Raw genomic sequence first — 20,144 nt, forward strand, 5'->3', positions numbered from 1 at the left:
TTTTAGGATTTAAAAAATATGGTTCAGTATATCATTGTGGTTAAGAGAGCTATTCCTGAATAAAGCTATATGGGTTCGAATCATAGCTCCGCCTCTTGCTTGAGGTGTCCTAACACATATAAAGAGCATCAGTCAGTACCTGGCACAAAGCAAATGCTGTAAAATGTTGGTGGTAGTGATGGTGATTGTGCTAATTAATATACTATTCCTCAGAAAATGCAGCAATTACTCCTACCTTGTGTTAATAAAAATAATTTGGTATCATTTTCAAATGTGTATCATCAAAAAATTGACAGAATAGAGTAGAATACTGAATGAATTATCAGTGGTCTTATTTTTTTTTAATAAATTTATTTTATTTTTGGCTGCATTGCGTCTTCGTTGCTGCACGCAGGCTTTCTCTAGTTGCGGCAAGCAGGGGTTACTCTTCATTGCGGTGCGCAGGCTTCTCATTGCGATGTCTTCTCTTGTTGTGGAGCACGGGCTTTAGCCGCGCAGGCTTCAGTAGTTGTGGCACGTGGGCTCAGTAGTTGTGTCTTGCAGGCTCTACAGTGCAGGCTCAGTAGTTGTGGTGCATGGGCTTAGTTGCTCCACAGCATGTGGGATCTTCCCGGACCAGGGCTTGAACCCATGTCCCCTGTATTGGCAGGTGGGTTCTTAACCACTGCACCACCAGGGAAGTCCCAGTGGTCTTATTTTTAAATAGTATTAAATAAGAAAGGTCAGGTGCTAGAGAACACAAGTTAGTAATCTAATTAAATCACCAGCAAAAGAGACAGATCATGTTAACAACAGTCAGATTTGTTATTACAGAGCAATTATTAAAGTGAAATATTGAAAGGTGCTAAGTATCATTAGTAGGCTTTAAACATGTCATTTAACACAGGCAGAAAACTATAATCAGTTTATTTGATAAGTTAAAATCTCCTTTATTAAAATATTTATATCATTTGTATAAAGGAGGCACTATTGTTGAGGATCTAGAAAGAATTCTGTGGCATACTGCACTACATTCCTTTATAAAATTATTTGCACAAGTCACTCTCTTCGGAGTAGTCTCCAAGTGCCACATGATCTAATTTGTGAGATTAAATAACTGTTTTGATTTTGACATTTTGCACATTTCCTTAAATCACTATTAAATGCAAGGATTTCAATGTGGCACCAAACTATTATTTGGTTACATTTTATATTCAAAGAATGTAATCTTTTATGAAATATCAGAAATTTCACAGGACTAGTGAAAAGTTGCTCTCTTCCCGCTTCCTTCCCACCCCTCTCCACATGCACACACTTAGTTTTCTGGCCTTTACAAAGGTAGGAAAACCTTTATAAGCTTCCAAATACTGTGGTATTAAAACTGGACACATCCAAAATTTCAGACTTTTTTACCATACTGACCTGGGTTTCATTTCAGGCTCTGTCAGTTTCAAACTTCGGGACCTGGGGCAAGTGACCTTAACATCTTGGAGCCTCCAGGCTTCTGATTTTTAAAATGAAGATTAAGCATTACCTCATGATTTTATTGTGAGGGTTACATGACTGTTTTTACACAAATAGTTTACCACAGTATCTGGCAGAGATACAAACTTAATAAGATGTCATTGTTTTCTTTTTATTTTCAGGAATCTTTAAAGAGTAGCAGTCATTTGGTCAAATTCACTTAGCTACTACTGATATCTATTTGAACAAGACTATTTAATACATTGAAGTGTGTGTGTGTGTGTGTGTGTGTGTGTGAAATGGTAAGGATTCTTTGATAAAATGGAATTGTTTTTTGCTAGAAAAGAGGGGAAGAAATGGTTTTACACACACACGTTTATATATATATATATATATATATATATATACATATATACACACACATATATATGTAAGATGACTTCTCTGTTTTTGGTATAATTGAGGAAGCTTTGAATTTAGAGTTCTGAGGCTCTGGGAAGCTTTTATAAAATTCTCATCTTGAGATTCATCTGTTTCAGGATATAGGGTGTGGTTTAGTATTTTGAATAAAGGTATCCTAGGTGACTTTGATATGCCTCACTTTGTCCTAGGTTGAGAATCTCTTAAAATGAAAGCTCTCAAGGAACTCACAGTTTCTTGGGGAAATAGACATGAATCATATAAAAGTTATCACAATATATCAAAAGTACTGAGACATATGTATAAGCTAACTGTTAATGAAAGCACAGAGGAGGTGACACTTGCTTTAGGTATTGAGGGAAGAATGAGAGTTTAACAGGAGAAGAAAACAAGACATTCAAAATATAAAAGGAACAATATTGATCAAGGAATAAAGGTATGAGAGATTGCCAGGAGGAAGAAGTGGCCTTCTTGAGAGACGTATTGATTGGACACGAATGTTGTGAGTTTTTGGAAGTTATTCCTTAATTTATAAGCAAAGACTGATGACAAATTCTTTTTTTCAAAACTAATTTAAGATATAGTTACAAGATAATTGTTTTTTGTTGTTGTTGTTGTTTGGGAAAGGGCACTGGGTATTTATTATGATTGTATTGTTTTTAAATAGTTTACCATCAAAGGCCAAAGGTTTTGTATGTAGCAGGAAAAACAACTAGTGAAGGCAATAATAGTGCTTTGGTGTGCACTTCTATTTTAAGGTTAATTATTTGTTTAATTAAAGCCCTCAGAATCAACCACAGATGCTGTTGCCTAGAAATATTAGATAAACTTGAGTCTATTTAACAATGTAAGGATTGTGTGACAGCTTTTTTATCCTCTCAACGAGATACGGCCTTTTCTCATTTTAAAGACCATATCAGGGGCTTCCCTGGTGGCGCAGTGGTTGAGAGTCCGCCTGCTGATGCAGGGGACACGGGTTCGTGCCCCGGTCTGGGAAGATCCCACATGCCGCGGAGCGGCTGGGCCCGTAAGCCATGGCCACTGAGCCTGCACGTCTGGAGCCTGTGCTCCGCAATGAGAGAGGCCACAAGAGTGAGAGGCCCGCATACCGCAAAAAACAAACAAACAAAAAAAAGACCATATCATATTTTCCCTTTATTTGGATTATTTTCTCTTATGGTTGTTGATTATTTATGTAGTTATATCTGTATTCTACAAATGAGGGAATCAGGGCTTAAAGAGGTCAAGTAATATACTGAAAATCCAGTGCTAGGGTCATGATGTTTACTCAAGCAATTTTACTTTCTTGAATGATAGCTCTTGAGATATTATGAGATATTAGATTGGAAAGACATGGAATTCCAGAGATTGTTGTGGAGGCTATTGAAACTGTCAGGAAAGAGATGATGACAGAAGAATAGAGAAACAGACGTGACAAGAGACTTTGTAAAATGGAATCAACGCCATGTGTTGAGTCAGTAGAGAAAGAATACGGTGTGGAAAGTGATTTCTGAAGTCTAGTTGTTTTTTATAGATTTCCCTACGACAGGGAACCCAAAGGAAGAATGGAGCTAGGTGAAACCTATGATTTCTGTCTGGGGATAAGTTTAGCAAACAGCAAACATTGCCGGCACTTCTGCTCTGGAGCTCACCTAAAAGATCAGAATAAAGATGTGGATTTATTGATGACTTGGACATATTCTTCAGGTTTCTTCAAGTGCTTGTTTTTTGCTTTGGTCTCTCACATCAGCTACCATATATTGAGTATTTTTTTTCTTTTTTTTGGTACCTTGACAGAGAAGTAAAAGTATGCTCATAGTTTATGTAATGTGCCATTGTCATTACAACATGTAGGCTTGGCCAAATAACCAAGTGGGAAAAATCAGAATGAGCCTTTCTTGTTTCCATATTTTATCTGTATTATTAAATTCACTGTGTGCTGCTGATTATTGAGAATTAGATCTAATCTTGCCACTCCCTGGGCTCATTTTTCCAGCCACTAGGATGTAAGGTGTGCCAGAGATTCACCTGAGTTCTGCCTGAGGCTTATCTCTTTGAAAGCCAAATTTTGGGTTCTTGTGATACTGGCTGACACTGCAGAGCTGAACATGGCATGCTGATTACCTTTCACTCTGATGTCCTCTGCAGAAACTGCCTCTTTGGGAGCCAGGACCTGTGAGGATGATCTTACAGAGCAGCAGTTGAGAGCGACCTCAGGTAATTGGTCTTATTCTTGTCTGTCTTGAATGAGCTACATTTGTTACTCTCATAATTTATGTAATGAACTATCTCTGGAACTGCTCTAATTAGAACTGATCAGATCCCTTATACAAATCATTTAAATCCTATATAGAATATATCAATATTATATATAATAAATTAAATATTGGCTTGGCCAAAAAGTTCGTTCGGATTTTCTGCCAGCGCGGACGAAAACCCAAACGAACCTTTTGGCCAACCCAGTATATAATAAATAAATTAAATCAAATGTAGCCAATATTTGGATGCATATGTAAAGCAATTTCTTAAAGAACAGGTAACTTATGCTGGATAATTTCTCACATCTACATTTACACACAATGAAGTTTTACCTAAATGGTCAGTTTTACACAATGTATACGTCAATAAGCTGGGTATTAGTTTTCCCCAAGTCAAACAACCTGGATGGTGGAGTTAGTTTTGGTAATTGATGAGCTGATTGGATTTTTACTGCCCTGTCAATACAATCACTAGTTCCTGTGCTTTGCGTGCTTATGTGTGTGGTAAAAGGTGGAGACTCTGCCTTCTTAGGAGCATTATATTCAGATAATTTAAGGGGAATTTCACCCATGTTGCTACAACACACCTCATTTATTTCTGCTGTATAAACATGATTCCAGTTTCCAGATTTATACAGTTGGAATAATAATGTGTTATACAGAATAACAAAAACATGATTATAAAAAGTCCTTCAGGGGCTTCCCTGGTGGCGCAGTGGTTGAGAGTCCGCCTGCCGATGCAGGGGACACGGGTTCGTGCCCCGGTCCGGGAAGATCCCACATGCCGCGGAGCGGCTGGGCCCGTGAGCCATGGCCGCTGAGCCTGCCCGTCCAGAGCCTGTGCTCCGCAACGGGAGAGGCCACAGCAGTGAGAGGCCCGCGTACCGCAAAAAAAAGAAAAAAAAAAAAAAAAAAAAGTCCTTCACATTCATAATGGGGTATTGAAATACTTTTAAAAAATTGTAAATGAAACCATTCCTCCAATATAAACTCAGGACTTCCCTCTTAAAAAAGTCTTCAAAGTTAAGTTTACCTTCACCTATGTGTGTCTCATGAATACTTTTTTATTTATAAGTAATTATTTTTCATTTTATATATTATTTTTCCCTAGAAAACTAAAGAACATATTTAAGCTAAAGTAGCATAAACTCAGTTCTTCCTCTTCACTTCAAGCCAATCAAAAAATTGCATTAATGACTAGATTGAAAGTAATAGGGTAAAAATCAAGACCATGACAAAAATATTAGACTAAAAGGAGACCGCTCCCTCTCAATACATTTCTTTATTGTTTTGTAAAAAAAAAAAGACACCAAAATTTACATCTTCGGGCTTCCCTGGTGGTGCAGTGGTTGAAAGTCCACCTGCCGATGCAGGGGACACGGGTTCGTGCCCCGGTCCAGGAAGATCCCACATGCCGCGGAGCGGCTGGGCCCGTGAGCCATGGCCGCTGAGCCTGCGCGTCCGGAGCCTGTGCTCTGCAACGGAAGAGGCCACAACAGTGAGAGGCCCGCATAACGCAAAAAACAAAAAACAAAACAAAACAAAACAAAATGTACATCTTCACGTCAACCTCTGTGAGAAGCTTTATATTTAGATATTCCCATGCCTTCTGAATATTTTCATAGGAATGTTCTACAGGGAAGTCAAATATAACATATTCCAGATTGAACTTCTCTTTTCTGCAAAACCATTTCTTCTCCTCTTTTAATTGATGACATCATACCATAGACCTAGTTACCCTAAGCAGGAAAACTAGGAATCACCAGTTTAACTCAAAATTGCCAGGAACTGTTGGGCATAGGTTATAAGTAAGGCAAATGAGTTCTCTCATTTTTAGACAATATTACTATAGAAATAAATGTTATTTTCAGATTGCAACAAATGTGAAAAAAGAATTAAAAGAGGTAATGTGTAGCGCAGAGTCTCCCAAAGTGTGGGCCCCTTAAAAGCAGCATCAGCCCAATCTGGGAACTTGGAAGAATGCAGATTCTTAGGCCCCATCCCAGACTTACTGAATTAGAAACACTGAGGATGGGGCCCAGCAGTCTGTGGTTTAACAAGCCCTCCAGGTGACAGTGATTCCCACTAAAGTCTGAGGACCCCACCTGTGTGACAGGTGATGCACTACCTTAGAAGCAGTGGTCAGAGAAGTTCTCTGAGGAAATGCCAGGTGAGCTGAGTCCAAAATAATGAGAAGGACCCAATTAGGGGAAAGGCTTTACAGACAGAGGAGGGGAAGAAGTTGGTGATAGTCCGTGAAGAGAAAGAAGGCTGACCTGGAGAGAGATGAGTGAGTGGGGAGGAGAACAATGTAAGATGACGTCATAAAGGTAGGCAAGGCCTGATTATTTCAACCACAGTAAGGGGTTGTTATGTATGTTATTTTAAGCAAAGTAGGAAGCCATGGCAGGCCTCAAACAGGAGAATAGCTCGATTTTATTATATTAAGGTATGCAGAATAAATTGTGGGAAAGCAAGAGCAAGTCTTCCCCAGTTTTGAGACCATTGCAAGATACAGGTAAGTGACTAAGGGTACTGGCAATGGAAATGTAAAGAAATAGATGGATTTACTGTATGCCAAATACTTTGGAATCGGAATTAATGGGACTTGCCAATGGATTGTGTACATAAGAGAAGGAAAGAAAGAAGTCAGTGATGACTCTTGCTTTTTGTGAATGGTGGTACCATTAACTGAGGTGGTGGAGACTGGGGAGAAACAAAGTGAAGTATGTTGAAGGGGGATTAGGAGCTCTGATTTGGGCATATTAAGTTTGATATGCCTTCCAGACATCCAAATGGAGATATAAAATTTAAAGCAATGGATCTGGATGAAATCATCTAGGGAAATCATTATTTTTCCTCAAATCAGACATTCTTTGTAGATAAGAGAATAGGGCTTAGGACAAATGCTGGAGACACTCCAATATTTAGATTTTTAATGGAGGAGGCCCCAGCAAAGGGGAATAAGGGGGAACTTTCAGAGGGGTACAACGAAAATCACAATAGTCTCATGCCAAGAAATTCAAGAAAGGGATGTTTTTCAAGGAGAAAGGAGTAGTAACATCTATTGAGCAAAGTTAAGTAAGATGCAAACAGAAAAGTGGCCATTGGATTTCACAGCATGGAAGTCATTGGTGGCTTTGAGAAGAGGAATGGATGTGAAGCCAGGCTGGAAAGGGTTGAATAATGAATGTGATTTAGTCGAGAGAGAAGATGTGAAGCAAAAAACAAACCAGACCAAAACCAAACCAAACCAAACAAATACTCCTTTTAGGTTTTATTGAAGGGGAATAGAGGAATGGGATAGAGTCTGGACTTCTCCTTTTCTTCCCCATTTTGCTTCCCAAATGGAACTCAGTGTTCCAACTAACAAGTATTGCCTGCCTTCTATAATTCCAGGCACTAATCCTGGTGCTTCTGGCACAGTGACAAATAAGACAATCACTGTTTTCAATAAATGTGTACCTATTAGAGAAAGTAGGTAATACGCAGATAATTTCCACACACTACGGTAAGTTGTTTGACACCAGTGCACAAGAAAAAGAAAAAGAAATTTATCCAGAAACATTACCCCTAGTTCAATATTCAGGGAAGATTTTTTTGAGAAATAAGCAATTAATAATGATACAGTTAGCATTTTTTTAATACTTATTTTGTGTTTTGCTCTGTGCTGACTGATTTTTATACATTATAACAAATCCATGAGGTGGGTATTATTAACTCCAGCTTTACGTATGATGAAACTGATATTTCCCAAGCTAGGCTTAAAGGAAAGATGGGAATTATACAGTGGAGAAAAGTTGTTCTAGATAAGAGAAAGAAACAGAGTGGTATGTCTTACAGGAAGGAAGAGAGCATTAATGACTATTGCGTGTGTCTAAACAGTGGTGCACAAAATGTGGTCCTTGGACCAAAAGCTTTAGCATCACCTGGGAACTTAGAGATGTAAATTCTCAGGCCTTACTCTAAACCTACCATGTCAGAAGTTCTAGGGATAGAGCCCAGCAATCTGTGGTTTAACAAGTCTTCCAGGTGGTTCTGGTGCCATAAAATTTGAGAACACCATACTTGAGAGTTAAATGCTAGGTAGAAAGTGAAGAAAGATGAGACCAGATTGGTAGACAAGGACCGGCTATTCTTGCCCTGTACAGAAGATTGAGCTTTTTCTTTATGTGATGGCAGTCACTGAAAGATTTTAAGTAGAGAAGTCAAATTTAAGTAGATCATATAAAGGATAAATTTGGAGGGAGTGGGGACTGGACAGGGAGACAATGAAGGGGCCCAGGAAGGAATTCTTGTAAGCCAAGTATCTAGAATAGATGCTCCCTAAAAAAAACTACAGATGTTTGAGTCACTAACCTCTGCTTCCTCTTTGCACGGGCTTAAAAAGCATGTGGTGTTTTCCTTAGAAGACTCAGAGGGTTTCCAAACCCACGTATAATAAAGCAATGGGAACCAAGCAAAACTGGTGTTCAGATCAGAGGCATGTCACTGAAGCCGATTTGCTTCGAAATTATATAATTTTGTAGAATAAATTGATAGTGATTTTCCAATCATTTTTTATTATTCAAAGGAAAATAAGCTACTCATTCAAAAACTTTTCTTTTAAACATAGTTTATGTGTATGTGTAACTTATAAGATCATCATTTTAGTATGATAAAAATGCTAGGGGAAGTTAACTGTACTGTACTTTTATAGTATATATGACTATAGTATTATTTTGTCTTCTTCCTATTATTTTGAAATGTTTTAAAATAAAAATGTTTTATCATTTATCTGAAAATTGGGAAGTTCTACTGTACCCTAATGTGCATTTAAGCATAACTACATTCATATCATAAAGTTTAACATGTCAATAGTATAGTTTTTATTTTCCATGAAGCAAAAGAATAATTGAAATATATACAGTGTGAATACAACAATATTATGAAATGCTATAATACTTTCATTATTATTAACATGTTAATAATTATTATTATTAACATGTAACATGTTGAAGAAATTTATTGATGAAAATGAAAACTGCTTTAGCATCTTTATTTGGGAATTTTATGTAATTTAGTATCCTTATTTTGGAATTTTACGTAATTTCCCTCAGTTCTAAGACATCCCTTTAATACATTTAATGTCATATGCTGTTTTCCTTCTTTCATAAAATTGTCTTCCTTTTTTCATAAGCATCTTACATTTTATGGCATTTTACAGTTGATGAAATGTGGTACTTGAAAATCATTCAATAGAATGTAGCCAACTCTTGCCCTTGACCCCAAATCCAACCTACAAGGTTTTCTAGAAAAAGTGGTTTCTCCATGTGAATACTCTTGACTCTGAAGCCTATTTATAAAATGAATGTCAAATTTATTTCAAAAACTCTCTTTAAGAATGAAAGTGACTTTTTACTTCTGACTTGTAGGAAACTTTATGGTGTACATAAGTTACCCTTTGATTCTTTTTTACGTGATTAAAAATTCGCCAAGTTCTATGGCTCCAAAGAGCCTACCTGTAATAAACAGCTTTCGCCTTCAAAACCACAAAACAGGTCTGAATTGCTGGAGCATTAGAGCTAATTGACTGCCTACTTCAAAGGAAGAACAAGAAAAGTGTGGGCAGTCACAGAAGCAGAGGCAGTGCCAGCAAATCCACCTCTGGAGGTTATGAGCTGTGGCTTGGAGGAGCCGTGCAAAGTTATGGCCTCAGAACTGCTGTTTGCGATTAAGTTGATGGGGAGAGTCTATCCCACAATCTCTCCCTGCTGCTGACACAGAGTCTTTGTTCACATTCAGATTTCTCAAACTGTTGCCAGGGTCAGGCTGAGGTCAGACACCACAGTGATGTATAGAAGAACTTGTCTGGGAATTTCTCTCACACTTAAGACACATACCAGAACCATGAAGAAGAGGATCCTGCAAAAACTGTCTGATGAGACGCAGATGATACTGTAGTTTTTCTTTTCGTACCTTCATAATCTTCGTTTTCTTCTCCTGACGCATAATGTTTTATGAACATGAGTTGGCGATAGCCCTTACAATTTTCTGTCCCCTCCAGATAAGGACATTCAGTAGCACTCTGATGCTTCATTTTCCAGCCCTGGGGGAGAGGTCCAGTAAATCTACTCCAAGAACTCTCGCATCCCTTCTGCCACGGGCCGTCCGTAGGTCGCGGGCCTGACTCTGGATGTCACGTCACGTGTGTGGACTTGGCGGGGACACAGCCTAATCTAGTCATGATCTCAGCCTCCCAGCCTCCCAAACTGAGCCAGGCCGCTGTCCCCACCCAGCCTGGGCCCCTGCTGGGAGGAGGGAGCCTGGGTTTGATCAGTGATTATCACCGACAGGTGAAAGCAGGCTACAGCCAGGAGGAGGGTTGATTCTTTCTTCTTCAAGTACAATTTCCACATGTATTGAAAGGGAAGCTGCCTCCAAACCCTCCGATGACCCACCCCTCCCCAAGGACCTCCCCTCTGCTTTTGTGCAGTGGCAAAGTGCAAATATGGAATCAAGAGATTTGTATGGTGCCTTTGAGGACTTAACAGTCGAAACAAACTCTGGTTTCAAATGTATTAAGCGTCCTTGTTTTTCCCCTTAGTTTTTTTTTTTGGAGTTTCCCCCATTGAGCCCAGAACTGGCCCCCCTCTGTTGTTTTCTGCTCTCATAGTTGTAGAGCATGGCTGGCAAGTGAGGCACTAAATAGCGATTTTTTCTTTTTTTTTTTGGTGCTCAGCTGCTACATATGACAGTGGATATTTCATTCTGCTGTCAGAACGTTATTAAAAAAACATGGGGTGTGGAGAGGGCCATGATTTCCCCTTTCAATCACTATAGCATTTGCAATGAAAATTTTATGCAGTGTGTAATTTTCAGTTAATGCTTGACACTTAAAATGTCCGGAGCTGCGTTTTGTACGGTTCTTGAAGGGTTAATTGTATCATGTTCTCTGCATAAAAGCTCTGCTTATCAAAAGCAAATAGAAGAGTGTATGCAAATGGGTGTCGATGACCTTTTGCCTTTCCAGGGTTAATTTATATGGTCATTAAAGATTTTATGAAATTGAGTAGCCTGGTGCTTCTAATCCCATTTTACCTTCTTCTCCTAATTTATGTAATTCCTACCTGAACAGGGAAATATGATTTTTATTTTTTGTGCTGCAATGAGAACAGCATGCCATGCTGTGGGGAGTTGTGAGTCTGGTTATCTGGCATTACTCAGATTGCTAAAAATTCATTAAAATGCGACATCAGCACAGTGAGAGACAAATGATCGCAGGATGAAAGAGAACAGTGGGCCTTTCACGGATTAGTGCTACACAGACCCAGCATAGAGGCTAACTGCATAAACAGATTAATCCACCAGCAGCGGCATAGCTAAGATTTACAGAATAATTAAATAGGGTTGAGTTACTATGAGGATTTCCATGTAATCTAGCTGGTGTGAAACCCGTGAATGAGGTGTGGGGTGATGTGGTTGTCATAGAAGTATACCTTCTTCTGTCCTACGCCCTGTATAGCTCCCCCTATAGAAAAAATAAAATAAAATCCCAGTGTAACTGAAGTTTTGAGATCTTACTCTGACAAATTCCAAAGAATTCCTCTGGGGTCTAAGGGCTGAAAGGCAGGAGTAACACCTGTCTTACATTTAACCCATCATTATCACATTATTGAACGAAGAAATTTTTCTGAGAATTTGGTTCATTTATCCAAGTCCATGCAGCAGTGGGTTCATGTAGCTTAGAAGGTTCTACTATTGAAATTACAAAATTGCCTCACATCCATTTTCAATCTTTTCTATCTTAAACTGTACTTCTTTGAAAAGATTTCTTTTTAATTTAGTACAGGCACATTTTCTCAGTGGATATAAAAGAAGTTGCTTGAGATTAAAAAATAACAAAACAAAACCTGCATTGGTATAGCCAGCAGGTTCTAATAGTGACTTTTAATAAATTCATGCTCTTTTTTGAGAATGAATGTCTGCAAATGATTCATAAATAACAAAGTTCTTAAATGGTCACATAGTTTATTTTCATGTGTGTTTTTCTAGGGTTTTCCATCCAACTGACTGGTCTGTCTTTCTTAACAGAAGAACAAAGTGAGGAGACAGAAGGAGCTATTAAACCTACAGCCGGGGCTGAGGATGATGAGAAAGACACAAGTGAAAGAGACAATAATGAAAGCAAAAACTCTAATAAAGACTCTGGTAAGATGCTAGAATCTTTCACCTTTCCTTCCCCCACCTCCATTCCCTGCAATCTGCTCTTCCTTCACTGCCCCCCCCCCCCAAAGCTTATTAAAAGCTTTTATTCATTTTAAACTGTCTGAACATTCCCACTACTATTCATTGCATGTGCATTTTGCATGTGATTTCTATCAGTAGCCTCCCATTGACCTATTTTTAATCATAACCATCTGACAGAATAGATGTGGATAAGTTGAAGAATATTGCAGGACGACCAGCGAGATTATTTTTTAATCAAATCAGTTTGTGTGCTTGTAATTTTTTAAGCGCCTTTCATTAATCTTAGCTATACTTGTGATTCCTCTGATGGCATATTAATTTTTCATAAGCACAGGATTAGATATCACTTGAACTTTTTCATTCAATCACATGTGTTCCCCCCCTCCCCAAACCACATAACCTTAAAAATAAATGTTATTTTTCCTTGCTTTTTTACAACTTACACTCAGGAATTTGCCCTTTTTAAGGGCATCTATTTGAGGCATTTCAAACAAAATCCAGTGAAAAAGTTTACAGATGATTCAGCCTAAGAAGAGGAAATATCATTGAGAAGGGATTAGGTGCTGGGTAATTTTGATCTTCTAGAATAGACAAATCCCAGTAATGAAAGCTACTGTCTTTGAAAACAAACCTTCGTGTCATGACATTTACTTGTGCACAAACAAACCCTAGGCCAGCATCTGGTGTGGATACCTAAGGCTTTTTCTGTGTTTGATTTGGCAAATATATGACTTCATCCATGCTTTGTATGTATGAGATGGAAATCTATGGTCCCAATGAATATTACATTGGCTACTTTTGCTGCACGCTATACCTAGTTTTATTATGTTGGACTCATTGAAGCAGAAGAAGTGCTGAAACGGGTTCAAGCCTATTAGTTTCAGGTAGTCATCTATCTTTTCCTTGAATTCCAATGACAGCCGCATCTAAAGAAGCTTGTTTTCTCTGTGAAGACATTGGGTTGGGCAGAAAATATCATTTTCACTTGCAAGTTTATTTAAACCTGAATTATCCCATATTTGTGATTCAGTCTTTGCATATCTAAGTTTTCCATTCCCTTCAAGAATTATTTGAAGGGCCTCCCTGATACCCACCCCACACCGTTCAATGCTGAATTTGTCTCTGGAGTCCAGTGAGAAGAGTGCCATTTAAATTTGGGTCTAGGATATAGTGGCTAACATATGATTCTAATTTGATTTAAACAAAGAAGATCTAAGGTTGGTTTTGAGCCTAAAGCAATGTAAAAAAAAAAAAAAAAAAAAGATGCCCTAGCTGTATATTAATACAGTTCCTGAGGTCACTGACAAGGAATTTGAAGTACCTTGTGATCAGTTAAGGTCAAGGGTAGTGCCATCTAAGCTTCATTTGAAAAGAACTGGCAATAGCAAGGAAGTCAGTTTAGGTCTAGGATGGACCTCATCAAGGCTAGCTGATGGACTGCTTCAGGGAGGGCAGGATTCTGCTACTTTCAGTGGTGATTTTCTCACAGTGGTGCCAAAAGAGATTGCAGACCATACACCCACCCAACCCCATTCTTCAGAAGAATGTGTAAAACACACAGGACATTGGTGTTCGTTGAGTGTTCACGTAATACATAGGAATGTGACATTGTGCTTGGCTTTAAGTAACTAATACCTTGTAAAGGATGCATTGTGGGAATCTCTTGAAAATGGCTCCAGTCTCACCAATGAGGCAAGAGTCTTACTTGGAACATACCACAGATGCAAGGGCTCTATCTCCACCAGCCCAGTTTACTGCTCTACATAAATAATGGGCTCAATCACTCCTTAACGGCCTGATGAGTTATTGTCTTTTCTTGGGCATCTAATTGTACCATCTAGACAGGACTCGGCATGTGAGAGGATACAGACCATTGGATAATGATAGTTTTCTAAAACACATTTTTATCCCTGCAGAAACGCCTCCCCAACTACATCTGTAGGGATAAAAATGGGCTTTCGTACCAACTCAGAGCAATTACTGAGATGCTAATATTTAGCCTTGAAACCTCTCAGACACCAAGACAGTTATTACTGACAACTAACATGAACTTTTAACAAAGTTTTCTGCTTTCTACATTGAATCTGATTAGGTGAAAAAATTATTACGTGGATTTTTTTCCTTGTAAGTATTTCTAATGACTGAATGAGCACTTATGTATATATTGGTTTTCTTCCTGATGTCAGTTATAAATGTCAAAAGTACTGGCAAATTTATAAGTTAATCACTATCTTAATGTGTTAGATGGGAAAACAGTGTGACCCCACTTTAACACAGAATTTTTTAGACAGGAAGGAATTAACACATGTTAGGAAGATGATGTTTGTATAAGCTGTTGTACTGTGTTGCTGACATTAATCTCTAGGACTAGAGCTTTCAAAATGAGACTTGGCAATATGCAAGTTATATTTGTTGAATATTCATTCATAATAGAAAAGCCTCCTAATGCCTCATTTATATTGTCATTTAAATCTAGTGCCACTTTAGATTAATTATAATCCAAATTATAGCTCTGTGCACTACAAGAATTAATATAGAGTTTATCCAGATTAATATATTTGCATTGAAAATGTAATATGTCTCTGCCACGGCTAAGGGGACCACTTTTTAATAAGGGAGTAAACATGAGGAAAGATGGAAATTAACCTTCATTATTGCAATTAAAATTATCCTTTCATTCTAGTCTCATTAGAAAAAATACTGTACCAGTAATTATAATTTAGGCTTATTTGGAGTTGAATACCATCTTCTGTTATATCCAAGTTTTATAGTATTCAAACTTTACCAGATACATTGATTCATAAATAATAACTCAGCATTTTGTTATTTTTTTCAAGATTTGCTTTGAGTACACATGTGTTATTGGATTTTCCTCACTTGTTTTTTTTTTTTTTTTTTTTTCCTCACTTGTTATGAATATAAACCATTTTACAACCTTCTGTATTTTAGGGATTGAAAATTTATTAAGTAGGCAGCATCTGAATTGAAATGAACTATGTCATTTTTATATTAGTAATCTCATGCAAGTTAAATAATCCCATAACTGACAGATAATCATGGGCTCATTTATTTGGCAGTCCTTATTTGTAATTAGGCTTCATGTTTTAGTTAAAAATGCATTAAAATTACATTTTTTTTTTGAGGATAGTGTGATGGCCTTAATAACACAAAATGAATTATGATCTCATTTCAAAATTTTGTCTAAGGTAACAAACAGTGTTTATTTCAAGTAAAGTTGTAACCATAAACTATGAATAATCAGACAACTTAAAACCTTCCTAAAATTAATTGGCCTTTACTTAATATAAGATATTTCTAAGATAAAACAATTCAGAGAAAGACCCCAGAGTTGATTTCCTATAATTTACCAGGGAGGCCATAATACCTGAGATGGTACCCCTTTGAGTAGAAGAGGCATGCATGCATAAAATATAATGTCCCTCATTTTTGCAAGTAATCCTGGTGACCTGTTTTATCTTCAAGAGTCTGTTTTTGTCATATGTTATTGCATCTTAGCATTCTCTGCTGTTGCTGCTGCTTCTTATCAGTGACACACATTTCTGGGGTGCCTAGCTTGAGTTAGGGGGTCTAGACTTTATTTATAACTTCTTCTCAGTTTAAAATAAGATAGTCTTTAGGAAGTTCCTAGCTTACATTAAGATCATGGTTTAATTAACTAAGTTAATTAACAAAAAAATCTCGAAGCTGACCCATATATTGGGTGGAATACTATATCCAACAGTTATTTCGATGGCTATGAAATAGTGACCCTAAAATTTAACTCTTCATGCAGCATGAATGTCCCTAAATTCAAAAGCAATTATATTCTTGATGATATTAATGTACATAAAAATAATATGGATTAATTATATCAAATATGTATACCAGTGTAAAGTCTTAGTAAAATGTTTCAAACCTTGAAATCAGTGTTCTTTTGACCTTTATAGTACTACTATTAGAAGATATATGCTTATAAAAATAAGGCCACACTTATACATTGAATAGATTCAGAAGTTTCTGGAAGGTTTATTCTGTTTTTGATGTTCCTAAGGCCTGCAAGCAACAAGAGTTGTGGAAATTCTCATTTACCTTGTGTGTGACAGTCTTTGATACCATAGGGAACTGGACCAATTTATTATTTGGTCATGTCTGATTCTCTCATGTACACAAAAGAATGATAGGGGAATATGACATAGTATTATTTTCTTAAGGAAGCATATTCTTACTCACTATTGGGAAACTTTTGAAGAAAAATCTTCCAGTCTCACAGGAAAAAAGCAGCTGATAGACATTTGCTGACTTAAATGACAATCATTTTCTACAACTTGATCTGACACCTGAATCAGTAAATTTTATTTGCAAACTTTATATATCATATTGTTTTCTTAAGTGTTTATTTTTAACACTTTAAAAATGATAGCACAAAATATATTCTGCTTTGAGAATTTTGCTTTAGATGAAAGACATCTTTTTGATACCAGAATTAATTATGAAATAAACATTCTTGTTTTTGACATATCTTTGGATATCAAATACTTGGATCTTGTTTAATAAATGTAATAAAATCCTTTAGTCTATCTCAGATTTAAGTTCATCCAAATTCGATAAATTGTTTTTTCAAATATCTAGAAAGAATCTAAATTTCTCTAAGGTATCTGTATATGTAGGACAACTGTACCAATTCAAATAAAATCTAGTGTTTGTAAATCTAGAAATCAGTAGCAGTGCAATTGGTTTGGAAATGTAACACTAATTCTGTACCTACCGCAAACCCCAAGGGAATAAATTATTGTCATTATGTCATTTAAATTCTAGTTTAATTTTGGTCTCGTCAGAGTCAGATTTACTTTTAAATTTCTTTCAGAGTTTGGGATTCCTAAAATTATTTATATGGTACAAAACATGCATCTCCATCCAGGAGAGGAAAAGAATGTATTTTTTGGTTCATTTTTACTTTGTTTCCATAACATCCTTGACCTTATTTTTAAATTAAAACTGGGTTATTTTGCAATAAGGTATAATTTGTTCATTTATATGAACCGTATGTGGATTGAAAAAAAATCAAGATAAATCTTCATGCACAGCATACAATCAGATTACGCCTAGACTCTATATTTACGCGGGGTCTGATAGCAATCAATGGTTTAGCTTCATTGCATTTCAAGATGTATTTGCACCCAGTTGTCCAGTGATAGTGTCCTCACCCTGGAAATAATTTAGTTGCAAATTGACTGGAAGATGGTGAAAATTGAAAGTTAAAATTAGAAATACTCATAATAAACAGCAGAAAAAAGGTCAGATGATGCCGCGCTATGATGAGATTGGAATGGCTGGTAAATGAGGTTTTGTGTTTGTCGTGAGATGTATGTGACATGCCTACCCAATGTCACTGTAATATCCAGCCTCGCAGAGGAGATTATCGGGAAAATTGATGCTGGAAAGAATTTTCTGTTAGATTGGGAAATTAGAATCACACTCTCACCTTTGATGTGTGTGAGGCTTCTATACATTATGTCGCTCATCTAGGCAAAATTTTAAACCGTCTTTTAACACCGAATATTCAGATTAACCTCATAAAACAATTGTCTTCTTGATTTGGACTACAATGTTATGTGCACAGCCAACTGCTGAAACATCTAACACAAAGAATAAATCACAAAAAACAGCAGTGGGTATGTAATGTATAATTTTAAAATCCTACATTCACCACGTAAAAACACTGATTTCATTTGTTAATTATAACTAGTCAGCTCTTCTGAGAATTTTGAAATGTTTTCAGTGTCCCGGAATTTTAGAGACGAGATAGGTAATTAAACATTAGCAAAAATAATTATTTTCTAAGTTAGCATTTGCGAATGGGAGTAGATTTGCTTTAATGTGATAAAGCCGTACTGAGACACCAGAGAGCACGTGTTATTGATGAATCTTTCAAGGTCACCTACGGTTATCAAAATATGAGACAGGAGCACATTTTAAAATATATAAAGTCCACTTGGTTAGGGAACAAAGAGAAGTGTGATTTTTGTCTTTTGAGATTAGCATCATATAAAAGTGCTTTTCTGGTTCTTTGGTAATTCAGTGGATTTAGAGCCAGAGAGATTTGGAAAACATAATTTTTCTGATATCGACATTGTTTAGTCTTTTAAAATTGAAGTGTCCTATTCTTTTTTGGGAATCAGGAATAATCACACCAGAAAAGGAGCTAAAAGTCAGTGTGGCAGGGGGAACCCAGCCACTCCTGCTGGCAAAAGAAGAGGATGTGGCAACGAAAAGATCAAAACCTACAGAGGACAATAAATTCTGTCACGAGCAGGTAAATGTGTTTTCTTTTTCCCTGTACTGTGTAAATATGTTTTTATTATTATTATTATTACTGCCCTTGATAATCTTAGAGCCTCCAAGCCATTCCGTGCTGTTGAAATGTATGTAGACACTGATTGGCAAGGTAATTAACTCATGGTGTGACTTCTAATGCTCTGAAGTCATCAAAATCCATTAACTAATAGTGACCATGTTTATTCAATATTTTCCAGTTCTATCAGTGTCCTTATTGTAACTACAATAGTAGGGACCAAAGTCGTATCCAGATGCACGTTCTGTCACAGCACTCAGTGCAGCCGGTCATCTGCTGTCCCCTCTGCCAGGACGTCCTCAGCAACAAAATGCACCTCCAGCTGCATCTGACGCATTTGCACAGTGTGTCTCCGGATTGTGTGGAGAAGCTGCTTATGACAGTAAGGATACCAAATGTTGATGCATATGTGACATAATCTCTGTAAAAGTATCAACACAAAATCTGTAATTATTGTTTGATAGAAATTTATTTCTTCTGTGTAAGAGCATCAAGCTCTTACTGATTGTGTGGTAGGAATCACAAGTAAAGGCCCATTTGTTGTCTCTTGTGCTTTGGAATAAACCCCAAATATGATACAAGGCATAGCTTATTCAATAACACAGATTTTGCTGACTTCTTCTCATGCCTGTAATGTTAATCAAATGATTCATGTGGGTACCTTGAGTTTCATATTTTCTTGGCTATCATTTCTTGGTTACAAAAACTTTCAAACCGTATTTCTTAAATGTTTTCAATTTTTGTTGGAGTATAGTTGATTTACAATGTTGTGTTAGTTTCAGGTGTACAGCAAAGTGAATCAGTTATACATATACACTTATGGATATACATATCCACTCTCTTTTAGATTCTTTTCCCATATAGGCCATTACAGAGTATTGAGTAGAGTTCCCTGTGCTATACAGTAGATCCTTATTAGTTATAAACCATATTTTTTAAGAAAAGAAAAGAAGAACACTGCATCACAATGGCATTGATCCGAAATTTGAAGGGAGAGCATTGGCCTGTAAGAGTCACAGAATGTCCCTGCTTTGGTTGGAAGATGTAACTGGGATATGCTACTAACCAAGGACAGATGTGACGGAGTCTGTGATTTCTGGGGTACCTTTGACATGAACCCCTTTGGTTTTCACAGGTGCCTGTCCCTGATGTGATGATGCCCAACAGCTTGCTACTGCCAGCAGCCACCTCTGAGAAGTCAGAGCGGGACACACCTGCAGCCATCCCAGCCGAGGGGGCCGGGAAATATTCAGGTATGCCAGCATCGGACCAAGATCTGCACAAGACACACTCAGGGCATTGCATCTGTGATGCTGGTCCAGCATTATTACTATCAAAGAATTTTTTTTTTTTTTTAAATCACAGGGGAAAAAAAGTATGGCATTTCCAAAAGCCCTAGTTTCTAAGGCATATTTAATATCTAGTTATCTGTAAACTGCCCT

At 37.2% G+C, this 20,144-nt stretch overlaps 1 protein-coding gene across 1 annotated transcript in view; it reads left to right on the plus strand.

Moving 5' to 3' along the window:
* Positions 1 to 20,144, plus strand: part of ZFHX4 (zinc finger homeobox 4) — a 182,116-nt gene that overhangs the window by 145,154 nt on the left and 16,818 nt on the right. Inside the window, exons 5-9 of the mRNA XM_033842741.2 lie at positions 4,012 to 4,080; positions 12,195 to 12,311; positions 18,530 to 18,663; positions 18,884 to 19,084; positions 19,838 to 19,955. Of these exons, the coding sequence (XP_033698632.1) occupies positions 4,012 to 4,080; positions 12,195 to 12,311; positions 18,530 to 18,663; positions 18,884 to 19,084; positions 19,838 to 19,955 (639 nt within the window). The remainder of the gene's footprint in view (positions 1 to 4,011; positions 4,081 to 12,194; positions 12,312 to 18,529; positions 18,664 to 18,883; positions 19,085 to 19,837; positions 19,956 to 20,144) is intronic.

Source organism: Tursiops truncatus, chromosome 17, assembly GCF_011762595.2.
Source record: "Tursiops truncatus isolate mTurTru1 chromosome 17, mTurTru1.mat.Y, whole genome shotgun sequence".
NCBI lineage: Eukaryota > Metazoa > Chordata > Mammalia > Artiodactyla > Delphinidae > Tursiops > Tursiops truncatus.